This window comes from Rhipicephalus microplus, chromosome 6 (assembly GCF_043290135.1).
Source record: "Rhipicephalus microplus isolate Deutch F79 chromosome 6, USDA_Rmic, whole genome shotgun sequence".
Classification (NCBI taxonomy): Eukaryota; Metazoa; Arthropoda; class Arachnida; order Ixodida; family Ixodidae; genus Rhipicephalus; species Rhipicephalus microplus.
The window spans coordinates 27,140,001-27,165,304 of record NC_134705.1 but is presented as its reverse complement, the minus strand read 5'-3'; the positions used below and the strand labels follow the sequence as shown (position 1 = coordinate 27,165,304).

The 25,304-nt window shown below is 45.1% G+C and overlaps 1 protein-coding gene across 19 annotated transcripts in view; it reads right to left on the bottom strand.

Annotated features, from left to right (window-relative positions):
* Sirt2 (Sirtuin 2) overlaps nt 1–25,304 on the bottom strand; it is a 438,023-nt gene that overhangs the window by 160,365 nt on the left and 252,354 nt on the right. For 15 of the 19 annotated variants that reach the window (XR_012884102.1, XR_012884103.1, XM_075865870.1 and 12 more), the window contains 2 exons: nt 13,533–13,655; nt 12,449–12,525 (listed from right to left, as the gene is read on the bottom strand). Coding sequence is in view for 17 of the 19 variants with exons in the window: in XM_075865870.1 (XP_075721985.1) it covers nt 12,449–12,525; nt 13,533–13,655 (200 nt within the window). In the remaining 2 variants the exon portion in view is untranslated. The remainder of the gene's footprint in view (nt 1–12,448; nt 12,526–13,532; nt 13,656–25,304) is intronic. The other 4 variants (XM_075865865.1, XM_075865862.1, XM_075865866.1 and 1 more) reach the window with 1 other exon arrangement.

The following is a 25,304-nucleotide window of genomic DNA, read 5'->3' as shown; positions in this document are numbered from 1 at the left end:
ATCATATGCCCATCTTTTTTCTGGCACGAGTTACTTCTCAAATTGGTCAGAAAACAGAAACATCTTTCCACCGAATGAAAAACAACAAAACTCGGGAACATTTTTTTAAGCTAGTTCAGAACATAGATTGGACCACTGTTTATAGACAAGAAAATCCTGATGATGCTTATAACACATTCATGACGTTATTGAGTACTAGCTATGATGCGGCATTTCCACTTCAGGAGCGCTCACGTGGCAGAAATAAGAAATGCAGGAAGCCTTGGATAAATCGTGATCTTTACCGGCGCATAAAAATAAAGAATAAATTGTATCATGATTTCATCCGTTCGCGGAACACAGACGTCTTAGCTGAGTACAAGAAATACAGAAACGTTTTAAATTCAGAAATACGGAAGGCTAAACAGAACTACTATGAAAAATTATTTGAAAGCATTTACAATGACCAGAGGAAGCTATGGGAGGTCATAAATGGGCTTACGAACAGAAAAAAGGGTTGTAATAGGACACAGGACATAACAATTAATGGTCAGATTTTAAGTGGTGAAAGGTTGGCCAATGTCATGAATGAACATTTCATAAATGCGGGTTCCTTTATTTTAACGGATGAAAAGCGAGATAATGCTCCAACTCCTGATAAATCTCCTTTGCCGTATTCTATTTTTCTCGCACCCACAGATCCGGTTGAAGTAGAAAGATTAATTAGAAAACTTAAAAACAATGTTGCATCAGGGATTGATGAGATAGGGTCTGTTGAGTTAAAAATGGTGTCACCATTGATATCTAATGTCTTGGCCTATATTATCAACCTCACCCTCACTAACGGTGTATTTCCAGAGCAGCTAAAAGTAGCCAAAGTCACTGCAGTACATAAAGGTGGTGATATCAATACTTTAGCGAACTATCGACCTATATCCGTGCTTCCAACAATATCGAAAATATTTGAAGGGGTTATTTATGATAGACTTGCATCCTTTTTTGATAAGCACCAAATAATAACAAAAAGTCAGTATGGTTTTCAAAAAAATAAATCAACAGAACAAGCTCTACTGTATATCAAAGATAAGATAATCGAAAATATGGAAAACAAAAAATATACTCTTGGGCTCTTCCTCGATCTTCAAAAGGCATTTGACTCCATACAATTCAAATCATTGATTCATAAATTATCAAGCTATGGGGTGCGTGGAGTTGCACTACAACTGTTTAAAAGTTATCTAGAAGATCGTTATCAATATGTAAAACTGAATAACACTATTTCTGCAAAGATAAAGTTGAACCAAGGAGTCCCCCAAGGGTCTATACTGGGGCCATTATTGTTCCTTGTCTATATAAATGATATTGTCGATATACCTCATTCTCCTGAACTTATAATGTACGCTGACGATACGAATGTTTTCTTTTCATCAGACAATCTAATATCGCTTGAGGTCAGTGTAAATAATTATCTAAGCAATCTTTCAAATTGGTTAAGGCAAAATGGACTGCGCTTGAATGCAAAAAAAAACAACCTATATGATATTCCGACCTGTAAATAAACCTATTAGTAACATAGCTATAAAATTCGAAGGAAATTGCATCGCACATGTTAGGGAACAAAAGTTTCTTGGTGTATGGTTTCAGGAGGAATTAAACTGGAATACACATGTAAATCATCTGATCACCGCATTAGCGCGAATAGTTGGTTGTTTTTTTAGAACAATGCACTTAATCCCATTGAGGTTAAAAATAAGTATGTACTATGCACTCTTCCATTCTAAAGTAAGTTATGGGATGTTAGTCTGGGGAACGACATCACAAGGGAATTACCATAAGTTAATAACTATACAAAAGAAAATATTGCGCTGCTTTGAAAATTACAGGGGGAATCTACAAGACTTGCGCACTGCTCCACTATTCATTAAACATTCGATACTCAGAATTGATCAATTATATCATTTTAAATTACTTCAGTTAATACAAAAGACTAAGCTATATGAAGAAAGTTGCACCGAAAGACCACACTACAGTATGCGAGAACAAAAGAGGCGAGCTCCTAGAACAAGAACCAAGTATGGAAAACAAAGTATTGCTTACCAGGTGCCTCAGGTTTTAAATACCCTTGCAGATCAATTGAACTTTAGGGCTAGTAGTGCGACTTTCAAGAAACAAATAAAGAACTTATTCATAACCACCGGTCTACACTATCGAAACTACGTATTGGAGTCTCATGCCTCTACAAATGCTTAAATTGTTCATAAACTTATAAGTCAATTATACGAGTGTATACCGCGGAATTCATTGTATCCACATGCCTCTTATGTCTGTTTTTGAGTTGTTTCATTGATATTGTTTAGTTGTGAATTATAACGAGAGTGACCTATAATTTTTTAAATGTGTTATGTAAACTTCTTATGCTATTTATGTTTGAATTTTGTGTTTACAATTTCAGGTTGCTTGAAACTAATGTATTGAATATATATATTGTTTAAGCTTGCACTGTCACGGAATGCGGAGGGACAAGGGCCTTTGTCAGGCTGTTCGCCTTTAGCCCTTTGCCCCTGCAGTGAGCTCTGTATCTGGCTTACTGTAAATAAAAATACTACTACTACTACTACTGAAGTACGGCCAGAAGTGGCTCTGCTCTTCAGACAGAAATTTTCACCAGCCTTTCTTAATCCAGAACTTGCTGCAGCAGAGGATCGATTTTGTAAAACGTACCACATCTCTGACACTAATCGCTTCTTTTTCCAAGCATACCAAGTACAGGACATACTCTGGCGGATTTTTTGTGCTGGTATCGTGTAGTGTGTTTGGTAATGGCAGGCAACTTCAGGCATCAGCATTTGAGTTTTCAGTTCTCCTGCGACACTGCAATGTGTAATTATAATTGTTCAAGAGAAGAGCCCACCTCTGAATCCTTTCTGCAGCCATGGGAGCAATGGCTTTTCCTGGGTTAAACAACCCCGTCAGTGGTTTATGGTCGGTCACAAAAACAAAGTGATTGCCATATAAGTAGTCCTCAAATCGCGTCAAGCCGAATACAAGGGCAAATGCTTCCTTTTCTAGCTGGGAGTAGTTTTGTTTTGCTTTGTACAAAGTTCTGGAGCAAAATCCAATTGGATAGCCTGTGCCATTGATGCGATCGGAAAGTACTGCCCCAACTCCTACAGATGAAGCCTCACATTGCAACATCAAAGGTTTGTTAGGATCAAAGTGTGTCAATAACTTTGACCTTTGTATAGCCTGTTTAACCTTTCGAACTGCTTCCTCGTGCACCTACTGCCATTTCCACGTAGCTCCTTTAGTTAGCAGATTGTATAAAGGCGCTAGGACTGTGGGAAGGTTCAGTGAAAATTTGGCATAATAGTTGATTAAGCCCAAGAAGGATTACAGTTTGCTCACTGACTTGGCGATCGGTGCTTGACAAACTGCTTCAATGTTGTCGTCCTTCGGTTTGAGCCTATTTGCATCAACTCGATGTCTGAGGGAGGTGACTTTTTCTTGTCTGAATTCACATTTTTAGATGGTAAGCCTGAGACCATGGTCCCGTAAGCGTGGCAAGATTTGCTTTAACAATGAAGTATCATTGCGCTTCTCAGCCACTATAATTTCATCCAGATAGCCTTGTACACCCAAGATATTCTTGAACAAAAAATCCAAAAGCCTCTGGAAGATGGCCGGAGCTGAGCTAATCGCAAAAGCAAGCCTATTGAAGCAGAATAGGCCCTTGTGAGTGTTTATTACTGCCAGCTTCTTGGCCTCGTTGTCCAGGGGCAGCTGGTTGTACGCTTGAGTCAAATCCAGTGTAATAAATACTATACCGCCACCGCCAGTCATGCGAAGATGTCATCCACACGAGGTAGTGGGTCCTGTTCAGTCACTGTGGCTGTGTTCACTGTCAGGCGAAAATCTGCACACAGTCGAATAGAATAGACCCATCAGTCTTAACAACTGGAACCACTAGCTTTGCCCTTTCTGCAGTCATAACTGGTGATATTGCTACGTAGCTGACATATCAGCGGTCAGAAGACGACAACGAGGAAGTGGTCTGTCGGTTGTGCGTGCTGTCTTCCATCTTAGTCGACGTCATACACATCAGTTTGAATATAGATTTTAAATAGACTTGTGTCATTTTTACGTAACATCTTTGTGGTGGACGTGCTGGGTACTTCCCCGTCTTCATCACGAAGCTCCGGAACGGCCGCATCATAACGGGTCCAACCATGTCACAAGTTGAACAACCATTCTCTTCACCATTTTCCCCTACCGTGACTTCTACATACGTCGTTCTACCTCCTGCTCGTGATCCCGGTGTATTTTCCGGTCAGGATGGCGTTGATGTCGACAAATGGATCAACAGGTACGAACGGGTCAGCGCAGGCTATAGGTGGGACCCGACTCTTATGCCTGCCAATGTGCTTTTTTACCTCGATGGCCCACCGCGAGTGTGGTTCGAGACGCACGAAGCGGAGATTACAAACTGGGACTCTTTTAAAGAGAAGATCCGAGACCTTTTTGGCGACACCATTGGGCGGCAGATCGCAGCGCAGAATCAACTGGTGGCTCGTGCACAGACGTCGACGGAGTCGTACGTCGCGTACATTCACGATGTAATCGCCCTATGCTGCCACATTGACGAGCACATGAGTGAGTCTGAGAAAGTGGCCCATGTGCTGAAAGGAATAGCAGACGACGCATTTAATCTTCTAGTTTACAACAGCGTTGCCACCGTTGACGCCATCATTAAAGAGTGCCGGCGGTTCGAAGAAGCCAAGAGCCGCCGTATTACTCAGCGATTCACCCAGCTGCCCAACACGGCCGCAACCTCATCGTGTGAAGCCGCCCGCCAGTCCCCCACATATGATAACGTCACACGCATTGTTCCTCAGGAAATTGAAGCCACCTGTCTGGCTCTTCTTCAGCCACCCATTTTCGCAACGCTCGCCTCTGACCAACAACAGTCGTCAGTGGTGTTAATATAAGCTGTGGTGGGGCAGGAGTTCGCGAACCTCAGCCTTTCATCAGCATGTCCCTTGACTCGCCCTGAAGTCCCGTATTACTCCTCAGGACACGCTCACCATTTACCTCCAACAATGGCCTTCCATAACCCATAGGAATGGCGAACACCCAACGACCAGCCTATTTGTTTTTCCTGCGACCAGCCTGGGCACGTTTCTCGCTATTGCCGCCGCCATTGGTCAAACCAACCATGCCAGACCTTCTCTACTTCTGCGCACATGCACCCGACGACCCCTCGACGATCAGTCGCCGCACCCTTCAATTTCTATTCATCGTCATCTTACGAGCCTTCCACTGACGCCCCTTTGGCCGGCCGCCGCTACACTGAGAGCCCTTCGTCCGGTCGCCACAGCTCTCGCTCCCTGTCGCCGCTACGTCGCCAATCCCGCTCTCCACCACCTCGACGCTTTTCTTCGCCAAGCTTCTCTGGACGATCGCAGCAGGAAAACTAGATACTGCAGCTTATAGAGGTGAAGTTGGAATACCAATGACGACCAAAAATCTTCTACTGACGCTTCCCACGCACCATAGTCTGCTTGAAGTACAAGTCGACCATGTTCCTGTGACCGCCCTCATTGACACAGGTGCGCACCTGTCTATTATGACCGCTTCTCTATGCTGCTGCTTACAAAAGATTATGACGCCATCTACGACGCAGGCAATACGTCTTGCCGATGACGGTACCGTACCAGTAATCGGAATGTGCACTGCTCGTGTCAGCATTGCCGGTCGTCACGCCGTGGTCCTTTTTGCCGTGCTAGCGTGCTGCCCTCATGACCTCATACTTGGCCTTGATTTCCTTTTTGCACACTCGGCCTTAATTGATTGTTCGTCTGATACCCTCAGCCTTGATCTACCAATCTTTGCCGACTACTCTGCAAAGCCCACCAGCCGCTTGAGTCCAACCACTTTCGTTCGCCTGTCATCTCGAGCCGTCACGCACGTGTCTTTGTCATCGACCCCTCCCGTTCCTGACGGTGATTATGTCGTTACGCCAATTACTGACATTCGGTTGACGTGCAGTATTACTGTGCCCTATACCATTGCGACCATAGCGGATAACTGTGTGTTACTTCCGCTCCTTAACTTTGGTTTCACCCCTCAAGTGTTGCCCTGCCAGATGTCTCTAGCCCAGCTAACTGCCATAACAAAGGACGATGTGAGCGTTGTCGCTGTATCTTCTCTTGATCGTAGCGCAGTCTCACGGTCACCCAGCTCAGACGATGGTATTTTTGGAAACATGATTAGATCGGAGCTGTCGCCTCACCAGGTTGACGCTCTCTGCCAAGTTTTGGCCTCATACAGTGACATTTTCGACACCGACGATCGTCCCTTGGGCCAGACTAAAATTGTCACTCACCGAATCAACACTGGTGACTCTGCGCCCATTCACCGTCGGCCGTACCCTGTGTCAGCGTCTGAGCGAGAAGTAATTCAGAAAGAAGTGGCCAAAATGCTTACGAAAAACGTAATCAAACCATCAACGAGCCCTTGGGCATCTCCCGTGATATTGGTAAAAAAGAAAGACGGCTCATGGCATTTCTGCGTTGATTATCGCCACCTCAACAAAATTACCAAAAAAGACGTGTACCCTCTACCACGCATTGACGATGCCCTTGATTGCCTCTATGGCACACCTTCTTTTCATCTCTTGACCTCCGATCTGGCTACTGGCAAATTGCTGTAGATGACATGGACTGAGAAAAGACCGCTTTCATTACCCCTGACGGTCTTTACCGATTCAAGGTCATGCCATTCGGACTCTGCAACGCTCCAGCAACCTTCGAGAGAATGATGGACCCGCTCCTACAAGGATTTAAATGGTCGACATGTTTGTGTTACCTGGACGACGTGATCATTTTCTCACCTACCTTTGCAACCAACCTTGAACGCCTTTCGACCATTCTATCCATATTTCGACGGGCCGGCCTGCAGCTCAATTCCTCCAAGTGCCACTTCGGTCTTCGTCAGATTACCGTATTGGGTCATCTTGTTGACACTGCCAGCGTACGGCCAGACCCGGCGAAAGTACCCGCTGTAACAAACTTCCCAGTCCTACGCTCTGTCCATGGTGTTCGCAGTTTCGTGGGCCTCTGCTCCTACTTTTGCCCGTTCGAGAAAAACTTTGCTGCACTCGCACGGCCACTCACCGACCTTCTCAAACAAGACGTCCCATTTTGTTGGGGCCCTCCTCAAGCTGACGCCTTCTCTCAGCTAATCACCGCTCTAACGACACCTCCTATTCTTGCACATTTCGACCCCGATGCTCCTACAGAAGTGCGAACAGACGCGAGTGGTCACAGAATTGGTGCAGTTTTGACGCAAATTCAGCGGGGCAACGACCGTGTAATCGCGTATGCAAGCCGTCTGCTTTCTAAGTCTGAACGCAATCATTCTATAACAAAACGGGAATGTCTCGCTCTTGTTTGGGCGGTTTCAAAATTCCGTCCTTACTCGTATGGCCGCCCTTTCTGTGTCATCACAAATCATCACGCGTTGTGTTGGCTTTCTTCTCTGAAGGACCCCACTGGACGACTGCCTATAAGTCTGGACGTCTCCATCTGGACGCCGATTGCTTATCCCGCTACCATGTTGATCAGCCCGACGAACCAGACATCGAGCCTACCCTCAGCGTCATGTCAATGTCCCAGTTTCTTCAGATTGGTGATTAACAACGTCGTGATGCTTCTCTGCGACAACTTTCTGACCGTCTCGAATCTGCTCCGAATGACACGTCACTTTGCATGTACATCCTCCTGAATGGCACGCTGTACCGTCGTAGCCTCCAGCCAGATGGCCCTGAGCTCCTTCTTGTCGTGCCGAAAAATCTGCGTTCAACCGTGCTGTACGAGCTTCACGATGAACCAACTGCTGGTCATCTGGTTGTATATCGGACGTACGACCGCGTGCGTCGCCGCTTCTTTTGGCGCGGTCTCGCCCGGTCCGTTCGCCCTTACGTGTCCTCCTCCGATAAATGCCAACGTAGGAAGCGACCTACTGTGCCCCCGGCTGGACTTCTTCAACCGATCTTCATCCCAACCGAACTTTTCTTCCGTGTTGGTATAGATCTTTTCGGTTCTTTTCCCGAGTCGAAATCGGGCAACAAGTGGGTCGCCGTTGCTATAGACTACGTGACTAGGTACGCCATCACTCGAGCGCTCCCCACCAGCACCGCTATTGACGTTGCAGACTTTTTGTTCCACGATGTCATCCTACACCATGGCGCTCCTCGCCAATTACTCACGGATCGCGGCCGCTCATTTTTGTCCAATGTAATCGACAATCTTCTGCGCTCTTCCTCGACGCACCACAAGCTGACCACTTCCTACCATCCCCAAACAAATGGCCTTACCGTACGGCTAAATCGGACCCTCACGGACATTCTCGCGATGTATGTATCCTACGACCACCATGACTGGGACCTGGCGCTACCTCACGTGACCTTCGCGTACAATTCTTCGCGCCACGACACTACTGGTTGTTCACCCTTTTATTTGCTTTATGGCCGTGATCTGAAGTTACCACTCGACACCCTACTTCTAACCACTACAACGCCGTCAACCGAATATGCACGCGACGCTATTGCTCGTGCCGACCACGCACGTCAGATCGCCCGCTCTGGACTTTCGGCTTCGCAAGCCACCCAGAAAGCCATCTACGACAGCCGGCATGCTGACGTTCACTTCCCATTCGGCTCTCTTGTTCTCCTGTGGTGCCCACTTCGTCGAGTTGGCTTATCAGAGAAGTTGTTGTCTCGCTATGTGGGTCCTTACTGTATCATCCGCCAGGTAACCGACGTCACCTATGAGATCATTCCTGCATCTGAGGCCACAAGCTTGCCTGCAACCACACCCAGTGATGTTGTGCACGTCAGCAGGCTAAAACCTTACCACCTGCCTACTGAAGACCATAGTTAATGTGCACCGAGACGGCGCTTTTACCGCCGGGGGGGTAATGCTACGTAGCTGACATATCAGAGGTCAGAAGACGACAACGAGGAAGTGGTCTGTCGGTTGTGCGTGTCGTCTTCCATCTTAGTCGACGCCATATGCATCAGTTTGAATATAGATTTTAAATAGACACGTCTCGTGTCATTTTTACGTAACAATATCACACCGTTGGCAACCAATCAATCCAAAGCCTCAAAAACCTTGGTTGTCAAAGCATATGGCACCGTACGTGCTTCGCAAAAGTGGGGCGTGGCATTTTCGTTCAGGGTAAGCTTCACCGGTGGACCTTTGTATGGTCCTAAACCTGGCGCAAACACATCTTCGAACTCCTTGAGCAAAGTGTGAAGTTCCAGGCTCATGCAGTCTACCTTGCGTGTGTTGAGGTTTGCAACGACATGTAGCCTCAACATGGCCACTCGACAATTGTTAAATGTCTTGATGGTATCCCTTCCGCATAACGCTGGTCCAGGTGTATCTACGATAACCAGGGTGCCCTGTACGTCGTGCCTCTCGGAGGTCCCTTTCATGTGCACTTCCTGGCTCATGCAGTCTACCTTGCGTGAGTTGAGGTTTGCGACGACATGTAGCCTCAACATGGCCCCTCCACAATTGTTAAATGCCTGGTTGGTATCCCTTCCGCATAACGCTGGTCCAAGTGTATCCACGATAACCAGGGTGCCCTGTACGTCGTGCCTCTCAGAGGTCCCTTTCATGTGCACTTCTCCAACCACTGGAAGTTCTCCCAAAAAACATGACAATTTGAGAGTGGTCCTGCTTGGAGCCAGCCATCTGCTTTGATTCTGCTCGAACAGGCTCATTGAAATAACGCTAAAAGGTAACCCCGTATTTATCAACATAGTAAGCGGAACATCATCCCAAGTAATTTTTTTGAAAATCGGCTTAACCATGCGACCAGAAGTCGTTCTATGAGTCACTATAGTATAAAGCTTCTCATCTTCTGAGCTATCGTCAGCTGCTGCCGACACGACATAAGCGCCATGGGGCTTTCGCTGGGTTTCTTCCTGGCACATTCGAGCGACGTGTCCTCGTTTACTGCATCGGCGGTAGACTGTACGAACGTGACAGCACTGCTCATTCGAGTGAGCTTCACTGCCACACCTATGACAAGCTGTCATGCCTTCGGCCTTCAATCACCCTTTTCATGGCCTATTTTGACGCATGAATTGGATGCTACTCTGATCAGTAGATTGCATGCTTGTAGCATTCGCAGTCACATCCTGAGCTTCAATAACGAAATCCTCTCCTTACGTTAGTGTCAGGTTTCTGAGAGTCAGCAAATTTCGTCTCACATCTTCATCTAAGACTCCACATACGACTCGGTCTCGTAGCATGGGTTCGAGCGACGATCCGAAATTGCATTTTTCTGCCAGTCACCATATTTCAGCAACAAATTCCTGTACCCCCTCTCCTTCTAGTTGCGATTGAGTAAAAAAACATATCTTGCCACTATTTCGTTGACTTCAGGGACATAGTACTCCTCGAGGTAATTAACGGCATCGTCGTATTTAAGTGCATTGATTTGCCTCGGATGGCAACGTCCCTGGACCACTTGAATTGCGCTGTCTGGTAGCAAGGCCACTAACGCTGCTCATCACTTCGCTGTGTCTGTGATGTCTTGTGCTTCAAAGTAGGCTTCGAGGCTAACTCGGAACGTTGACCACATTGCCTCAAACACTAGTGGCTGTCCCACGCTCATGGCTCTGCGGGTCCCGGACTGGTTCAGGTCCTCATTGTCCTCGTTGCCACTGTTACAATGCACAACACTGACTTAACAGAACATAGGTAGCACGTCGTTTATTCCAGGTGAGCCAGACCTTCGGTGAACCCGAGCTTTCGCTCAGCGCGAGCGTCACGAGACCGGCGAGCCGCACTTCTTGCTGGTGATTATGATGCCACATTGTGCACGCATTGTACACTAAATGGATGGCTGGCAACAACCCATGGACCCCACAGAACACCTATATTGGATCCCGACAGACCGGCTGTGCAGGCCACTTCTCGCGAAAGTTTGTGGTTGGGTCTCCGAGGCATGACCGTCTCTGCCTGAAGAAATGGCAGTGCACGCATTTAAAAAGTGCTGCATCAGCAACGCTCTCGACAGCACCGAGGACGACATGTTATGGGAGGCAGCTAGGGAAAATCAGTCGTCCTAAGAGGAGAACTCCGACAGCTCGGAGGACTGAGTAAAGTGAATCAGTGAACAATTGTGCATTTCTTTTTTTTTTTGGTGTTAAGAGGGGCGACCTATATTCCGCATTATATGGTATATTAAGTTACCCACTTACATCTCATTGAAGTGCGACCATGCAATGAAAGTTCACAAATTCCCTTTTAAGGGTGACAATTCAGGTATTCTTTTTTTCCACGAGCCATTAGAGAATGGAATGCTCTGTCGTCTGATGTTGTAAAGACTTCGGATAACGATGTATTTTACCATGCTTTGTGAGTGTGTTTGCTTTGTATATTTTTATACGTAACCACCCTGCTGTAATGCCCGATTGGGCGACACAGGTATGCAATAAAGAAATAAATAAACAACTAGACAATATGCCTGGTTGTTCCTTTGCTGTTCTAAAATGTTTTCTTACTCATATTAATGCAACCCCTTTTTTAACATCAAGCCTGCATAAAGCAAGCTTGAAAACAAGCTCGAAGCATCTGTATAGCTCAGTGGTAGAATACTAAGCTAGCACGCAGTGATCCCGGGTTCAAATCTCCCTATATCCCTGGTGTTTTTGAGGTTCTTTTTTTTTTCTTATTTCTTGTGATAGCGTTTACGAACACCGGCGGCGGTGGACAACTACGACACCATCCGTGACTCGTGTTCTGATCTCATAACAGCTTTTGCTGTAAATGTAGTGCTCAATAACCACACATACGCTTTTCAGCACTGTATATCATATGGGAATCAGTGGTATCTCACTACAGCCTTTCTTCTCACATTCAAGCTGCTCAGCGGCCCACAATACCTTGGCGACATCACACCAAAAAAAAACCATCTGCCATACTCGCACACCCCAAATAACTGTACTAAAACACAGAAAACATGAAGCGAGCTATCCCCCACACACGGTCACATGCAAAAAAAAAACAAGAAAAAGCACACGAAAAAGCACACGAACATGTGTAAATCCCGCGGCGACCACATTGCAATATGAAGTGTGGTCTGCTTTAATGACTGGAGTATTAGCGCTCTCACCAAAAATGTGGCTGCAACTGTCAATTCAGCCAAGATACGCTCACCCTTTTTTGACAACGCCACACAACCGGCCGCACCTTCTTTCTTATCTAGCGACCGTGCTAATATCAACAATGCACTGCTGAATATGATTGCACAATGAAATAAATGTGGCAGTAGCAATAAATCAGATTTATGACAGCAGGTGGCTATGTCTGCTGGCTTTGCAGTGGCACTCAATACGTTGATATCGATGTGCGTGCACCTTGAGCCTTAACTAAAGCTCTATGCAACTCACTTGTCCACAAGTCCGGCGAATGGCTGCACCTGCAATGAAGTGCCCACGATGAGCAGCAGGTCACACCTGGCAAAGTCCTATGCACATGGGGAAAAAAGGCAATATGAAAGATGCCAGTTGACTGAGAACAGCTGGTTAACATAAAGGGAAACAAAATATATCAGCAAATGGGCTTACTTACTGCCGTACAAAGCAGCGATCGCTGCTTTATATGGCAGTAAGTGATTCCCTTCATAATGGTTAGACTTTATCGATAAAGTTCCCCCCTAATGAAGCGACTTTGCGGTGCCCAAACTGAAAACTTTGTCATGTCAAAAATTGGCACCCGCAGCCAATCCACCAAGAGATATTCTTGCAGGAGTCGAGGTAAGTGTGGAGCACCGATGCCGACCTACCTCAACCAATCAGGACGCAACACTTAATTGTGATCACTGCCTCCAGGGGCTCATGGCGGTAATGCTGGCGCATTTGTTCTATGTTCATGTGCTCGCACGTGCTACTTTATTTGCACATGAAGGCATCTGTTTTCCAGCATGAACTGAACAAGCAAGTACAGCTTGTCCACTGATGATTACAATGGCTGACCAAGCAGTCTAGACAGTCACCTGCCGCGCAAAGTTTACAGAGTATGCTGCTGATGGCTCAAAGACGTTTACCGTTTGATCTTAACATGAGGAGCGATGCAGCGAAAACATGACATCTCACCTTGGCACATTTCTCAACATGCATTGTTGCAAAATGTTACTCCATGAAGGTCACGCTTACAGCTCGTTCTGCATGCATTACAAAAAAACCCACACTGAGCCTTGAGGAAGACAAGTTTGCTTGTCAAAACGTTGGCTCAACGCAACCCCTGTTTTTTCACCCACATTCTGCAATCACTCACCAATGCATCCTGACACAAAAATGTTTCTAGGTTTAAAGGAAAAAAAAACTACATATTCATAATACTGCACACTGTGGATCATACAAAACTTTTGAAGATGCTCCTTTTTTAGTGCCTTCACATTGTCTTATAGTATTAAAGAAAGAACGTTTGGTCATGCTGGTGTTGGAATTAGAAAAGTATAAATTACTGACTTACATCTGTTATTAGCTCCAAGAAAGGCAGCGCTGTGATTGTGGTGATGTAATGACAGTGACATCTTGGCATAGACTTGTCTGCTCTCCTAGTGATCCCCATTTTTTTAGACTTGACGTGTTCACACTAGTTGGCGGTACAGTGGTGATTACTCCAAGCTTGGATAGTGAGGCTTAAAATGTACAATCTGCTGTGTAAACGTAAGCTTCAACAAAAAAGGATGATACTTCATCAGAACAAGAAAGCACTCAAGGTGTCCTATGCATATCTCAAGAAATTGGAGTAATGAAAATATTTCTGCTAAATGGTTCTAACATAATTATGGGTTGCCTTAGGCTCCAAGCACAGTTAAAGTAGATGTTCCTAAGAGTTACAGAAAAATTACGAGATTTTTAACTGACAAACCATTTTGCATCTTACCATGCGAGTCTTGTCACTTCTGCAAATAATCTAGGTGATTTGACGAACTTGCTTTCTGCAACAGGTGACTTTTGATAAATTTGTGAGCCAGAACTCACTTTGCATATTTGAAAAATTTAACAAAAGAATAAAGATTTAAAGAATGCTGCAATATTGGTACATTAGGCATGTACAAACTTCTCAAAAGTCCTCAGCAGTCACACCTTGCTTTGCATAAACACCTGGTATAATCAATCGACACATTGCAAACAGAAATTTTGACCTCATATGGAGCACTGCAAGTGAGCACTTAATTGAAGCAAATGACGTGGTCCACACACAGCATTCACTTCATACAGACCACATCATTTCCCTCAGAGACCAGCTCATCTCATACGCCTTTTCCACATACCACACAAGCATTGCTGCAATGACACTTTTTAAAGCTACAGGCTGGCAGCAATTGGCTGAGCAATTAACTACAACTTGTTCTAGCACTAAAATTATAGCGAGAAAATCGTAGAACTAAACTGAGTGAAAAAGTACTCAAGGAAAGCTACAACAGCTGCGGCAGTTTTATGGGCGGACACTTTCAAGATATTTTGCTAGACACTGCATAATGCATATGTTTTTGAGACTGTATGCCGTCACTGCCAGAAAAACTGTCTGCAGATATGCAGATGTGTCTGTAAAACTTGCCCACGTGAAGCCATCACATTTCCTGAAAGAACCAGCAGAGGACAGCATAATTTATTATAGTATGATGTTTAATTTATGTTGACACATGCCACCCTTGAAGAACGAGCGCTGTGGCTTATACTCGTTTTGGGTGTAAAGAAGAAGAGTTTTGTTGCTGGTTCCAGTCAACTCCTGGCTGTTGGTCTTCTTTTGCATGCCACCCTTGAAAAAGGAGCACTGTGGCTCATACTCCTTTTGGATGTGAAGAAGAAGAGAACGTTTTGTTGCTGGTTGCAGTCAATTCCTGGCTGTTGGTCTTGTTTCGTTTGCGAAATTACTGGGGGAGGTGCTGGGTAAAGGGCGTCTGGTTAACTCTCGACGTAGTAGCAAAGCAGTCTCGAAATGAGCCGAGTATATGGAAAAGTTTTTCTCGTTAAGCTGAAGGTAGACGCTCGTTCCCTTCGCGAGTGCTTGTGAAGGCCTTGTCAGGACGGTTATTCAATGAAAGTGAAGCTAACGTGGACGAACTTTGGTTATCGGCAAGTTCTTCAAAATAGCGACTGCAGTAGCGATTAAAAACAATGTTAAATTTACTCGTTTAGATCGTATATGTAATCAGGAAAGCGTGTGGTGCAAACTGAACTTTTTTTCGTAAGAATATACTTTTGGGAGGTGTTCATCGGCCTCCAAATGCACCCCCAGAATACTTAGAAGCACTCTACGATTATCTGCTACAAAATACAAATTCACGTTCAAACATTTTTATAAGTGGGGATTTCAACTTGCCCAGCATTAATTGGCCCAATCTTTCACATGATGGCAAGGACTTTCGAAATGCTGAACCACTGTTGTTAACTGCATTTACTTTTTCTTTAAATCAATTGGTTTCTGATGCTACCATGATTAATAGTTTTTCTGTACTAGACCTAGCGTTTGCAAGCAGCTCGCTCGAAGAGTGTTCGGTCGCTGTGAAAGAAGGCATCACAAATAACTCTTTGTAGAGTGTCCGATTTCAGGCTTCCCACCCACTTTTAAACATTCGGACTCATTTCTCAGAGACTACAAGCATGCACTCGATGATGCTGTACTTAATTACATGGAATCCTCATTTCTTTCTTTCAGCAATTTGGTTGATGTTAATAAATTGTGGTCACGTTTTAAAGCTATAGTATTACACTGTGAAAGCAGCTATGTGCCATTTAAAAAGAAATGTATTAACAGAGAACACCCATGGATGAACCGTGATTTGATTCATATGAAGCACAAAACCAAACGCTGTCGTAAACGTGGTGACAAGAAACGGCTACAAAGTCTAGTACACATTTTTCATGAAAAGATGCATGTAGCAAGAGACCATTTTTTTTCGTCTACTCTGTTTTCCTTCATCACAGACCAACCGGAAAAATTTTGGTGTTACTTATCGAAAGATAAAAAAAGCATCACAGAGATAAAAACATCTGATGGAACTACTGATAATGCTGCTGTCATTGCTCAAAGTTTAAACGCCTTTTTTCAGTCCGTATTTACGCGGACGGCCTCACATGCACACTTGCCAGCTTATACGCTCGTCAAACATATGCCTAAAGTATATTCAAGTAAAGAAGGTATCTTTAGCCTCTTGTGTAAATTAGACACAAAGAAATCTCCGGGTCCTGATGATATCTCAAATGTTTTTCTTAGTAGATATGCAATCTGGGTTTCAGAATATTTGTATAAGATATATGTAACTTCCTTAGAAACTTGTGTGATACCTGACGACTGGCGCTCTGCGAGAATAGTCCCAATTCATAAATCTGGCTCACCATTAGAATCAAACAACTATAGGTCAGTTTCCCTTACATCCACAGCTTGTAAGCTACTAGAACACATAATATTTAAGGCAATTATGACACATTTGGAAGACAATAAACTGCTTCACGACAACCAACACGGATTTAGGTCTGGCCTATCAACTTCAACTCAATTAGCCGAGATCACTCATGACTTTGCAAATTCACTAAACTTTAAGGGCCAGATCGATGCAGTGTTTTTAGATTTTTCTAAAGCGTTTGATGCAGTAATACACAATGATTTCATTACGAAACTGTCAGCTATTGGTGTTGATCAGAACATTGTCCGTTGGGTTGCATGCTATTTGTCATCACGGAAACAATATGTGATGGTCAATGACGACGTTTCTGACTCATTAGATGTACACTCAGGAGTGCCGCAAGGATCCGTGCTTGCACCATTATTGTTTTTAGTATACATAAATGATATTTATTTCTCAGTTCAATCACCTGTGAAAATCCGACCTTTTGCGAACGATTGTGTTATTTATGCCGACATTGTTCAGCATTCTGATCAAGCCAGACTCAACGATGCATTGCAATCTATCTGCACCTGGTGTGGTAAGAGGGGCTTGAAGCTCAACATATCAAAAACGGCATCCATAACAGTTACGAACAAACAAAACCCATTAGAATTCCAATATACTATTAATAACGCTTATGTTAAAAAGGCTACGCAAGTGAAATATCTGGGTGTCACGCTTACAAGCAATTTAAATTGGGAAACTCATATAGATAATATCTGTAGCAATGCGCTAAAGAAGTTAGCATTTTTTAAAACGTAAACTGCGTCACACTTCACCTTCTATAAAAATAATAGCTTACAAAGCGCTTATCAGGCCTAAGTTAGAATATGCAGACCTGGTCTGGGTGCCGTATAAAAAATACTTAATTAAAAAAATAGAGAGGATCCAAAACCTGGCTCTGAGGTTCATTTATTCTAGCTACTCTCATTTTGCAAGCGTCTCTGCCCTTCGCGAGAAGGCAAATCTGAAAACACTCCCTCATCGTAGAATAGTCTCTCGATTAAAATTCATCTATCAATTGTACCATGGTCACTTCAAAATTCCACCCAATCGCTACATAACCAACCCATCCGTGCGCTTTGACCGTATTCATCATAATAAAACAATTACACAACCATTCAGTCATCTGAACGCTCATCAGTACTCATTATTTCCTCATGCTCTTTCATTATGGAACAAGTTACCTCAGGAGGTCACTATTGCGGACACGACACAATCGTTCTCCCATCTCGTCAATGACCTAACACTTGATTTTTAATATACAATATATTATGTTCCTCATTAGTGCTGAGATTTTTTGTATTTCGGTATGAATGCCATTATTTCTATGTACTATTTATATTTTTCCTGATGTTGAGAATTTCCTTAATTTTGTACCAAGTATTGTATTTTCTTATATTTTTATATTCTGTTTGTCACTGACATTTGTTGCCACTCCTGCTTGGGCCTGAACAGGGCCTGCAGTATTTGTAAATAAATAAATAAATACGCAATGGCGGTGCGTCTCGTAAGGTGGCGATATTTGTCGCTGAAGTTTGTGATTAGAAGATGAGCATGTCTCTTGCTAGGCTGAACAAGATTTGTCGTGAAGTAAGGAGAGACAAACTGGCCTCCCCAATTATTGTGTCAGACACGTCCTGTCCCAATTCTACCTTGACAAATAGGCTGCTTCGAGGCGGCAGAGTAAGAGAATCGTCAGTAACACCGAGCACTCTTTTCAAGAGTTGCGTACCATCAGTTGAAGCACTAAAAGGATACTCGAACGACACAAGTCATTCACAGAGGTCGATGACTGCATTGTATTCATGAAGAAAGTCTATTCTCAGGATAATTGGCCGAGAGCACTCGCGCAATATGAGGAAAGACCTCGTAAATGTCGACGTACGGATTCGAATGCGCGCCGTGCAGATACTAGTAGACATCTGAACTGAGGAAGGTTACCACACTGTGACAAGGAGCCCAGTTGCGCACGGCAGGTGGCGATCTGGTGATGCCTGTAGGGCGAAGCAAAAGGAACAAGACAATCTACGCGACCAAGTCCAACAGATGCTTCAGGATGACGTAATCCAGCCATTGACTAGTTCCTGGGCTTCGCCAGTTGTGTTAGTAAAGAAGGATGATATGGTGTGTTTTTGCATTGATTACCATAAATTAAAAAAGGTCACCAAAAAGGACGTTTATCCTCTAACCCGGATAGATGACTCACTGGACCGTTTACGCAATGCTAAGTATATTTCCCCCAGGAATTTGTTTACTGGCAAATCGCAGTCGACGAGCGTGGCCACGAAAAGATGGCTTTTATTACTCCCGACAGCCTATACGAGTTTAAAGTCTTGCCTTTCAGTCTATGCTCAGCGCCACCTACTTTCTAAAGAATGACAGATATGGTTCTCATGGGGTTCAAATGGAAATTATGTCTCGTTTACCTTGATGACGTCGTGGTCTTTGCAGACGCGCTCGAACATGCCCTGCGCCTTCAGCCAGTTCTTCAGGCAATTAGAACAGCAATCTTTCTCTCAAACCTCCTGAAAAATGCCCTTTTGGATACGAAGAACTGAAGTTCCTTGGTCATGTTGCGAGCCATGCCGGCATCCGCCCAGACTCGTAGAAAACCCGCAGCATTGCCATCTTTCCTGTGCCCACAAACAAGCGCGACCTACGCCGATTTCTGGGGCTCTGTGCGTACTACCGGTGCTTTGTGAAAAAGTTTTTGAAGATTGCTGAACCCCTCAACAAGCTTACAAAAGATGGTGTTTCGTTTGTTTGGGGTCCAGACCAGTGCCATGCGTTCGACATCCTCCAAAACCTTCTGCAGGCTCCGCCTGTATTGGGTGATTTTGACGAAAGCGCCGACACAGAGTTACACACCGATACCAGCAACGTTGGACTGGGAGCGGTATTAGTTCAGTGGCATAATGGCATAGAGCGTGTGATTGCTTATGCAAGCAGAACATTATCCCCAGCCGAGAACTTTTCTGCAACCGAAAAAGAATGCCTTGTTGTTGTCTGGGCTATAACTTAGTTCCACCCATACTTGTATGGCTGCCCATTCAGGGTAGTTAGTGACCACCATTTTCTTTGTTGGTTCGCGAAACTAAAAGATCCCTCAGGTCATCCAGCATGATGAAGCCTTCGGCTACACGAATTCGATGTCACTATCGTACAAAAATCTGGGCAGACACACACTGACACCGACTGTCTTTCACGTGCGCCGGTCGAAAATGCCAACACTGACCTTGTAGACGACCACATTTTTCTTTCTGCCGTATCAGCAACCAGCTTGGCTCAGCAACAGCATGAAGACTTAGAGCTCATACCGCTCATTGATTGCCTGGAAGGACACAATTCTCACCCTCCACGAAGTTTCGCACGTTCGCTATCCTCCTTTTGTTTATGAGATGGAGTGCTTTACAAAAAGAACTTTGATTCTACACATGCTACGTATCTGCTTGTTCCGCCAACCACGCTTCGTGGTGACATGTTACATGCGTGTCATGATGAGCCATTGTCTGAACACCTTGGCTATACGCACACACTGCAACGGATTCACCGCTCCTACTACTGGCCACGTCCCGCAAAGACAGTGAAGCACTACGTTCGCATATGCCGCGACTGCCAGTGACGCAAGATTTACCTTTACGACCAGCGGGATGGCTGCAACCAATAGACCCACCAAAGGTGCCTTTTATCAGATTGACATGGACTTGCTGGAATCATTTCCCACGTCTTTGTCTGGAAACCATTGGATTGTGATCGCTACTGACTACTCAACACGCCACTGCGAAACAAGGGCGCTTCCAAAAACTACCGCAGCAGACGTCGTCCATTTTTTTGTTAACAGCATCGTCCTACATCACTGTGTGCCAGCCGTCATCATAACTGATCGTGGGACAGCTTTCACCACAGAGATGATGCAGAAAGTCTTGCGATTAAGTGGCATGGAACATCATAAAACAACAGCTTACCACCCGCAAGCAAACAAGCTCACTGAACGACTTAACATAACAATTGCTGACATGCTGTCAATGTATGTGGACATCGACTTCAAGAACTGGGACGATATTGTCGCGGGTTATAAATTACAGGGGGTTTATTCAAAAACACGGACAGTGGGACTTGTAGAGATGCTCTCAGAGAAGGCCGCTAAGATTGTCGTCTTCTTCACTCTGCTGCGCTGCGCTTCTCGAGCAAATCCGCGTTCTTCGTCATCGTCGCTATCTCGCCGCTAAATGCAGCTATGCACGTGGCAATATCTTTTCTTACATAACTTTTGCCTACACTACTGCTGTACAAGAAAGTACCAGTTTCACAGCTTTTTGCTTAGTCCATGGTCGGAAGGAGACGACAATGCTCGACACCATGCTCCTGCCCAACAACTTAAAAGTATTCCTCGGATGCCACCAAGTTCGCGCAGTGTGCAGAAAAAGCCCATAAACTTGCTCATCGCAGTATTCAGTGTCATCAAACAGCAGACCCATGCCGCTACAATCTTCGTCACCCTGAAGTTATTTTCAAGCCTGGTGATTAAGACTGGGTGTGGACCCCTATTCGACAGCGTGGCCGTTCAGAAAAGCTGCTTCGCCGCTACTTTGGCCTTACAAGGTCGTACGAAGTCTCACCGACGTTACTTACGAAGTTTTTCCGGAAGCCACTTCAAGACGTTCTCGGCACCCCCTGCAAACTGAAGTCATTCGCGTTACAAGGCTCAAAGTGTAGTGGCTAATCAGCGGAGTGACTGACTTTATTAGTGACTTTGTGTCATTCTTTTTGTTTCCTTCTTTTTGTTATATTCTTTTCTATTTTTCTGATTTGACTTCTGACTCATAACCGACTGTGTTATTTTGCGTTACGCCACTCGTTTTGCTTCTATAGTAACCTTCGTCTCATTTTCTTTTTTTTTTCCCCTTCATGTACAGCATCGAGAGGATGCTTCTTTGGAGAGGGGGTAATGCTGTGGCTCGTACTCATTTTGGGTGTGAAGAAGAAGAGAACGTTTTGTTGCTGGTTTCAGTCAACTCCTGGCTGTTGGTCTTGTTTTGTTCGCAACAATAGTATATAGTGTAAGAAAATATGGTATTTTACAAATCACAATCATAAAGATTGATTTTAGGCATCTCTTTTTTCTTACGTGCCCCTGCATCAAATTACCCGCATGTCCCTCTCATTCTAATTTGTTCATCGCATCCTCAAGAATAGAAGCATTACCAACCGTTTTCAAACTACAATCGGGTGCAGGAACAGCTCATGCATGTGTAATTTGTTTGTTTTTTACCTGTAAGACTATCACTGCTGTTTTTGTGATTAATTTAAACTTCATCCAAGCAAAAAGCAAACACAGAACAAGCATTAAAAAGTACTGACACAAAAACTTTGCCTTAAAATGCATTCTGTTGCTGCAATGTGTTCTCGGGGCCTGTTAGTCACAACACAAAACAATATTTGCTGCAGTGTGACAGATAATTAAATACAAGATTCTCATTGCCGACCAGTTTCAGTTTCAGTTTGAAACGGCTCCAAAAACTACAAGCCCCTGTGTGCGACAATTACCACCTGTGAGCAACGCTCAACCATGTCAGCACACAGAACTGTGACGCACCTCCACACGGTGCACGTCAAGAAGTACTCTTGAACAGGAAACAGGACAGCAGTATCGCTGTCCTAAAGCAACTAAACCAGAGTGACTGAGCCACGCCAGGAACTAACGCAGAACAGCTTTATTTCGTAGACGATTAAATATAGTGTTACAGACGTGTTGGGTTTATTTACACTGAAAATGCCAGCGCTCAACCGTCACTGCCGAATCACCATCGCTCGAGAGTGTCCTACCTCCCTTTCTTTCTAGCTCTTTCAGTCCGCGTTACCTTTTCCTCCGGGCAAGACGAAACTTACCAAGCGAGTAGAAGTGATTGGTTGTTGTAGGGCTTCAATCGGGCAATGTGCACAATTTGCGTCTTACGCAAACGCTGGTTCTGAGCTGTCACTCTCGCAACAACGTGACATCACTCAAGCACTGAGTAATGACGAATGATCCTGAGTACTTGGAAAGAAGCTCCTGGCAAAGTCCCTTATTTCGAACGGGCGTCCACAGCCAAACGAAATCACCTGTAGCGAAAGTCACAGGCGGGTGTTTTGCTTCGTAACGGTTGTTCGCGCGAGCGTGGGTGGAAAGAATTCTGAGCCGAGCAAGTCGACGAGCTTCCTCAGCGTGACACATAGTCTGCGCAACACTGGCATTTTCGTTCGTCGAAAAAGCAAATATGGTGTCAAGAAAACTTTGGGGATGACGAGCATAGAGAATAAAAAAAGGCGTATAACCTGTGACCTCGTATTTCGCGGTATTAAAGGCGTATGTAACAAAAGGTAATATGGCATCCCAGTTATTGTGATCTGCTGCGACGTATATTAAAAGCATGTTGATGATGGTATGATTGGTGCGCTCAGTGAGGCCGTTGGTCTGAGGGTGGTATGTTGTGGAATGCCAATACTGGAACCCACAAAGCCGTAGCAACTCTTCGACAATGTCAACGGTAAACTGCTGGCCACGATCACTTATCACCACATGAAGGGCCCCGTGACGGAGTATAATCGAGTGTAGAAGAAACCATGACAGATCAGATGATATGGCTGAAGCAACCGCCATCGTTTCAATATACCGTGTCAGGTAATCTACGCACACAACAATTCAGTGACGGCCGGTGGTAGACTTGGGGAAAGGGCGCCGTAAATTTATGCCGACTTTTCTGAATGGTGATGTTCGTGGCTTAAGCGGTTGCAATGGGCTGGCCAATGGCGTGGTAGGTTGTTTGTGGCATTGGCAGACATCACAACTTGCGGCGTAGTGCTTGGTGGTCTTCCAGAGTCGAGGCCAGTAAAAACGTTGTCGGATATGGTGAAGACTTCGGGCAAAGCCAAGGTGCCCAGACGTGATGTCATCGTGCATGGCTTGGAATATCGCAAGATGCAGGCATTCTGGCACGACGAGGAGTAGTGTGGAACCATGGCTGGAGTAGTTCTTGCGATATAGTAGGGCTTTATGAATCACGAATGACGTGCCTTTAGAGCTACGAGCCACATCGATGATTGGTTTCAGCGAAGGGTCACCCTGTTGCTCGTGAGGGAAGGTGTCCAAATTTGGGAAGTAGGAGAAGATTGCAGCCTGGTAGTTATTGAAATCATCATCATCAGCATCCACAGTCAGACATGGATGACAAGATAAGCAGTCGACAATTGTGTGACATCGACCGCTATTGTAGGTCACAGAAAAATTATATTCTTGAAGCCGTAAGGCCCAACAAGCCAACCGGCCAGGTGGGTCAGGTAGTCCAACAAGCCAACAAAGAGAATGATGATCTGTGACGATCTTGAATTGCCGGCCGTACAAATAAGGTCTGAACTTTTGGATGGCGAAAACAATCGCAAGACATTCCAGTTTGGTGACCGTAGATTCGTAGACAAGCCACAAGTTTGGCCACATAAACACTTTAATTTTCGACCAACAGTCTGTTCTCTTGGTCGATTTAATGACCCTGTGACATGTGGTGGAGGTGCTTCCCAATCAATGTACCACATGCCCCCCTCGAGCAAAGTCCACATCGCAGAGAAGACACCAATGACAATCACGACCAGCAAGTCATCCAGAGGCAACAAGGCCTACCACCAGAGTACATGGCTCTCCCGGATAGCACTCACAAGCCCAAGGCCACCACCACTACTGCGACAACTATGACCGCCCCTGTAGCAACGCCCGCCACGGTTGTAATGCAGCAGCCAAGGGAGCCACCGACCTTCCATAGATCATCATTGCAAAGAACAGAGACTTGGCTTAAGACGTAAGAACGAGTGGTCGCCTTGAACCAGTGGGACTCGGAACGCAGTGGGACTCGGTAGCTGCATCGCGTCTACTTCTACCTGGAAGACGCAGCGAGGACCTGGTTTGCGAATCGGGAGTCTGCAGTTTGATCCTGGGATCTCTTCAGCAGCGCATTCCTGAAAACTTTCACGAGTGTCGCCCACAAAAAAAACGGCTGCTGCTTTGCCAGAGGCCCAAGTGCAGCTACCAAATGAAAATGTCACCATCTTCACGAAAGAAATGATGAAACTGTTCCTGCACGCCAACCCTGCCGTGGCTTAAAACGAGAAGCTCGGGTTCCTCATGCGAGGTGTGAAGCAAGAGTTATTTGCCAGACTTATTGCATCCTGCCAAAAACTGTTGATAAATTTTTCACCAAGGCCGGCACAATCGAAAGGGACTTAAAATGTGCACAAGACAGTATGACCATCGCTCTTCAACAGTCAACTACCTCAAAGCTTATGCCCTCAGCGCGATTGACCTGCGTGAGACCATTTGAGCGATTGTGCGAACAGTCGCCGACATTCAGTCGCCGACATCGTCCACGAGGAACTTCAGCAAGCAATTGGACCTTCCGAAGAATTGACACAGCCCCAGCCGCAAGCTATGAGCTACGCTGCTGCAGCCCAATGCTATGCTCCCCCTCCACGCCCACATCAAGAAGCCGGCCGCACCATCGCAGTACCACCGCCGCCACCAACGGCATACCATCCAGATACATTCCATTGGGCCATCGTGTAAGCGCACTGTCTATCATACTAACCCACAAGGGTTTATTTATCTTCATGGTTCAACTTCACAATTTCATGTATTAGTCAAGACACATGTTCATCGCCTCCCTTTCTATCTTATTCACTTTTCCAAGGCATATATATTTATTTACCCAAAATAAATGCTCGTGCTCTTAGCCAGCACCCTGTTCTCTTGTCGTTGTTCTTTTGTATAACCGCGCTGCTTTTTACAATGAGTGGTATTCAAGTTTCAAGCAAACTTC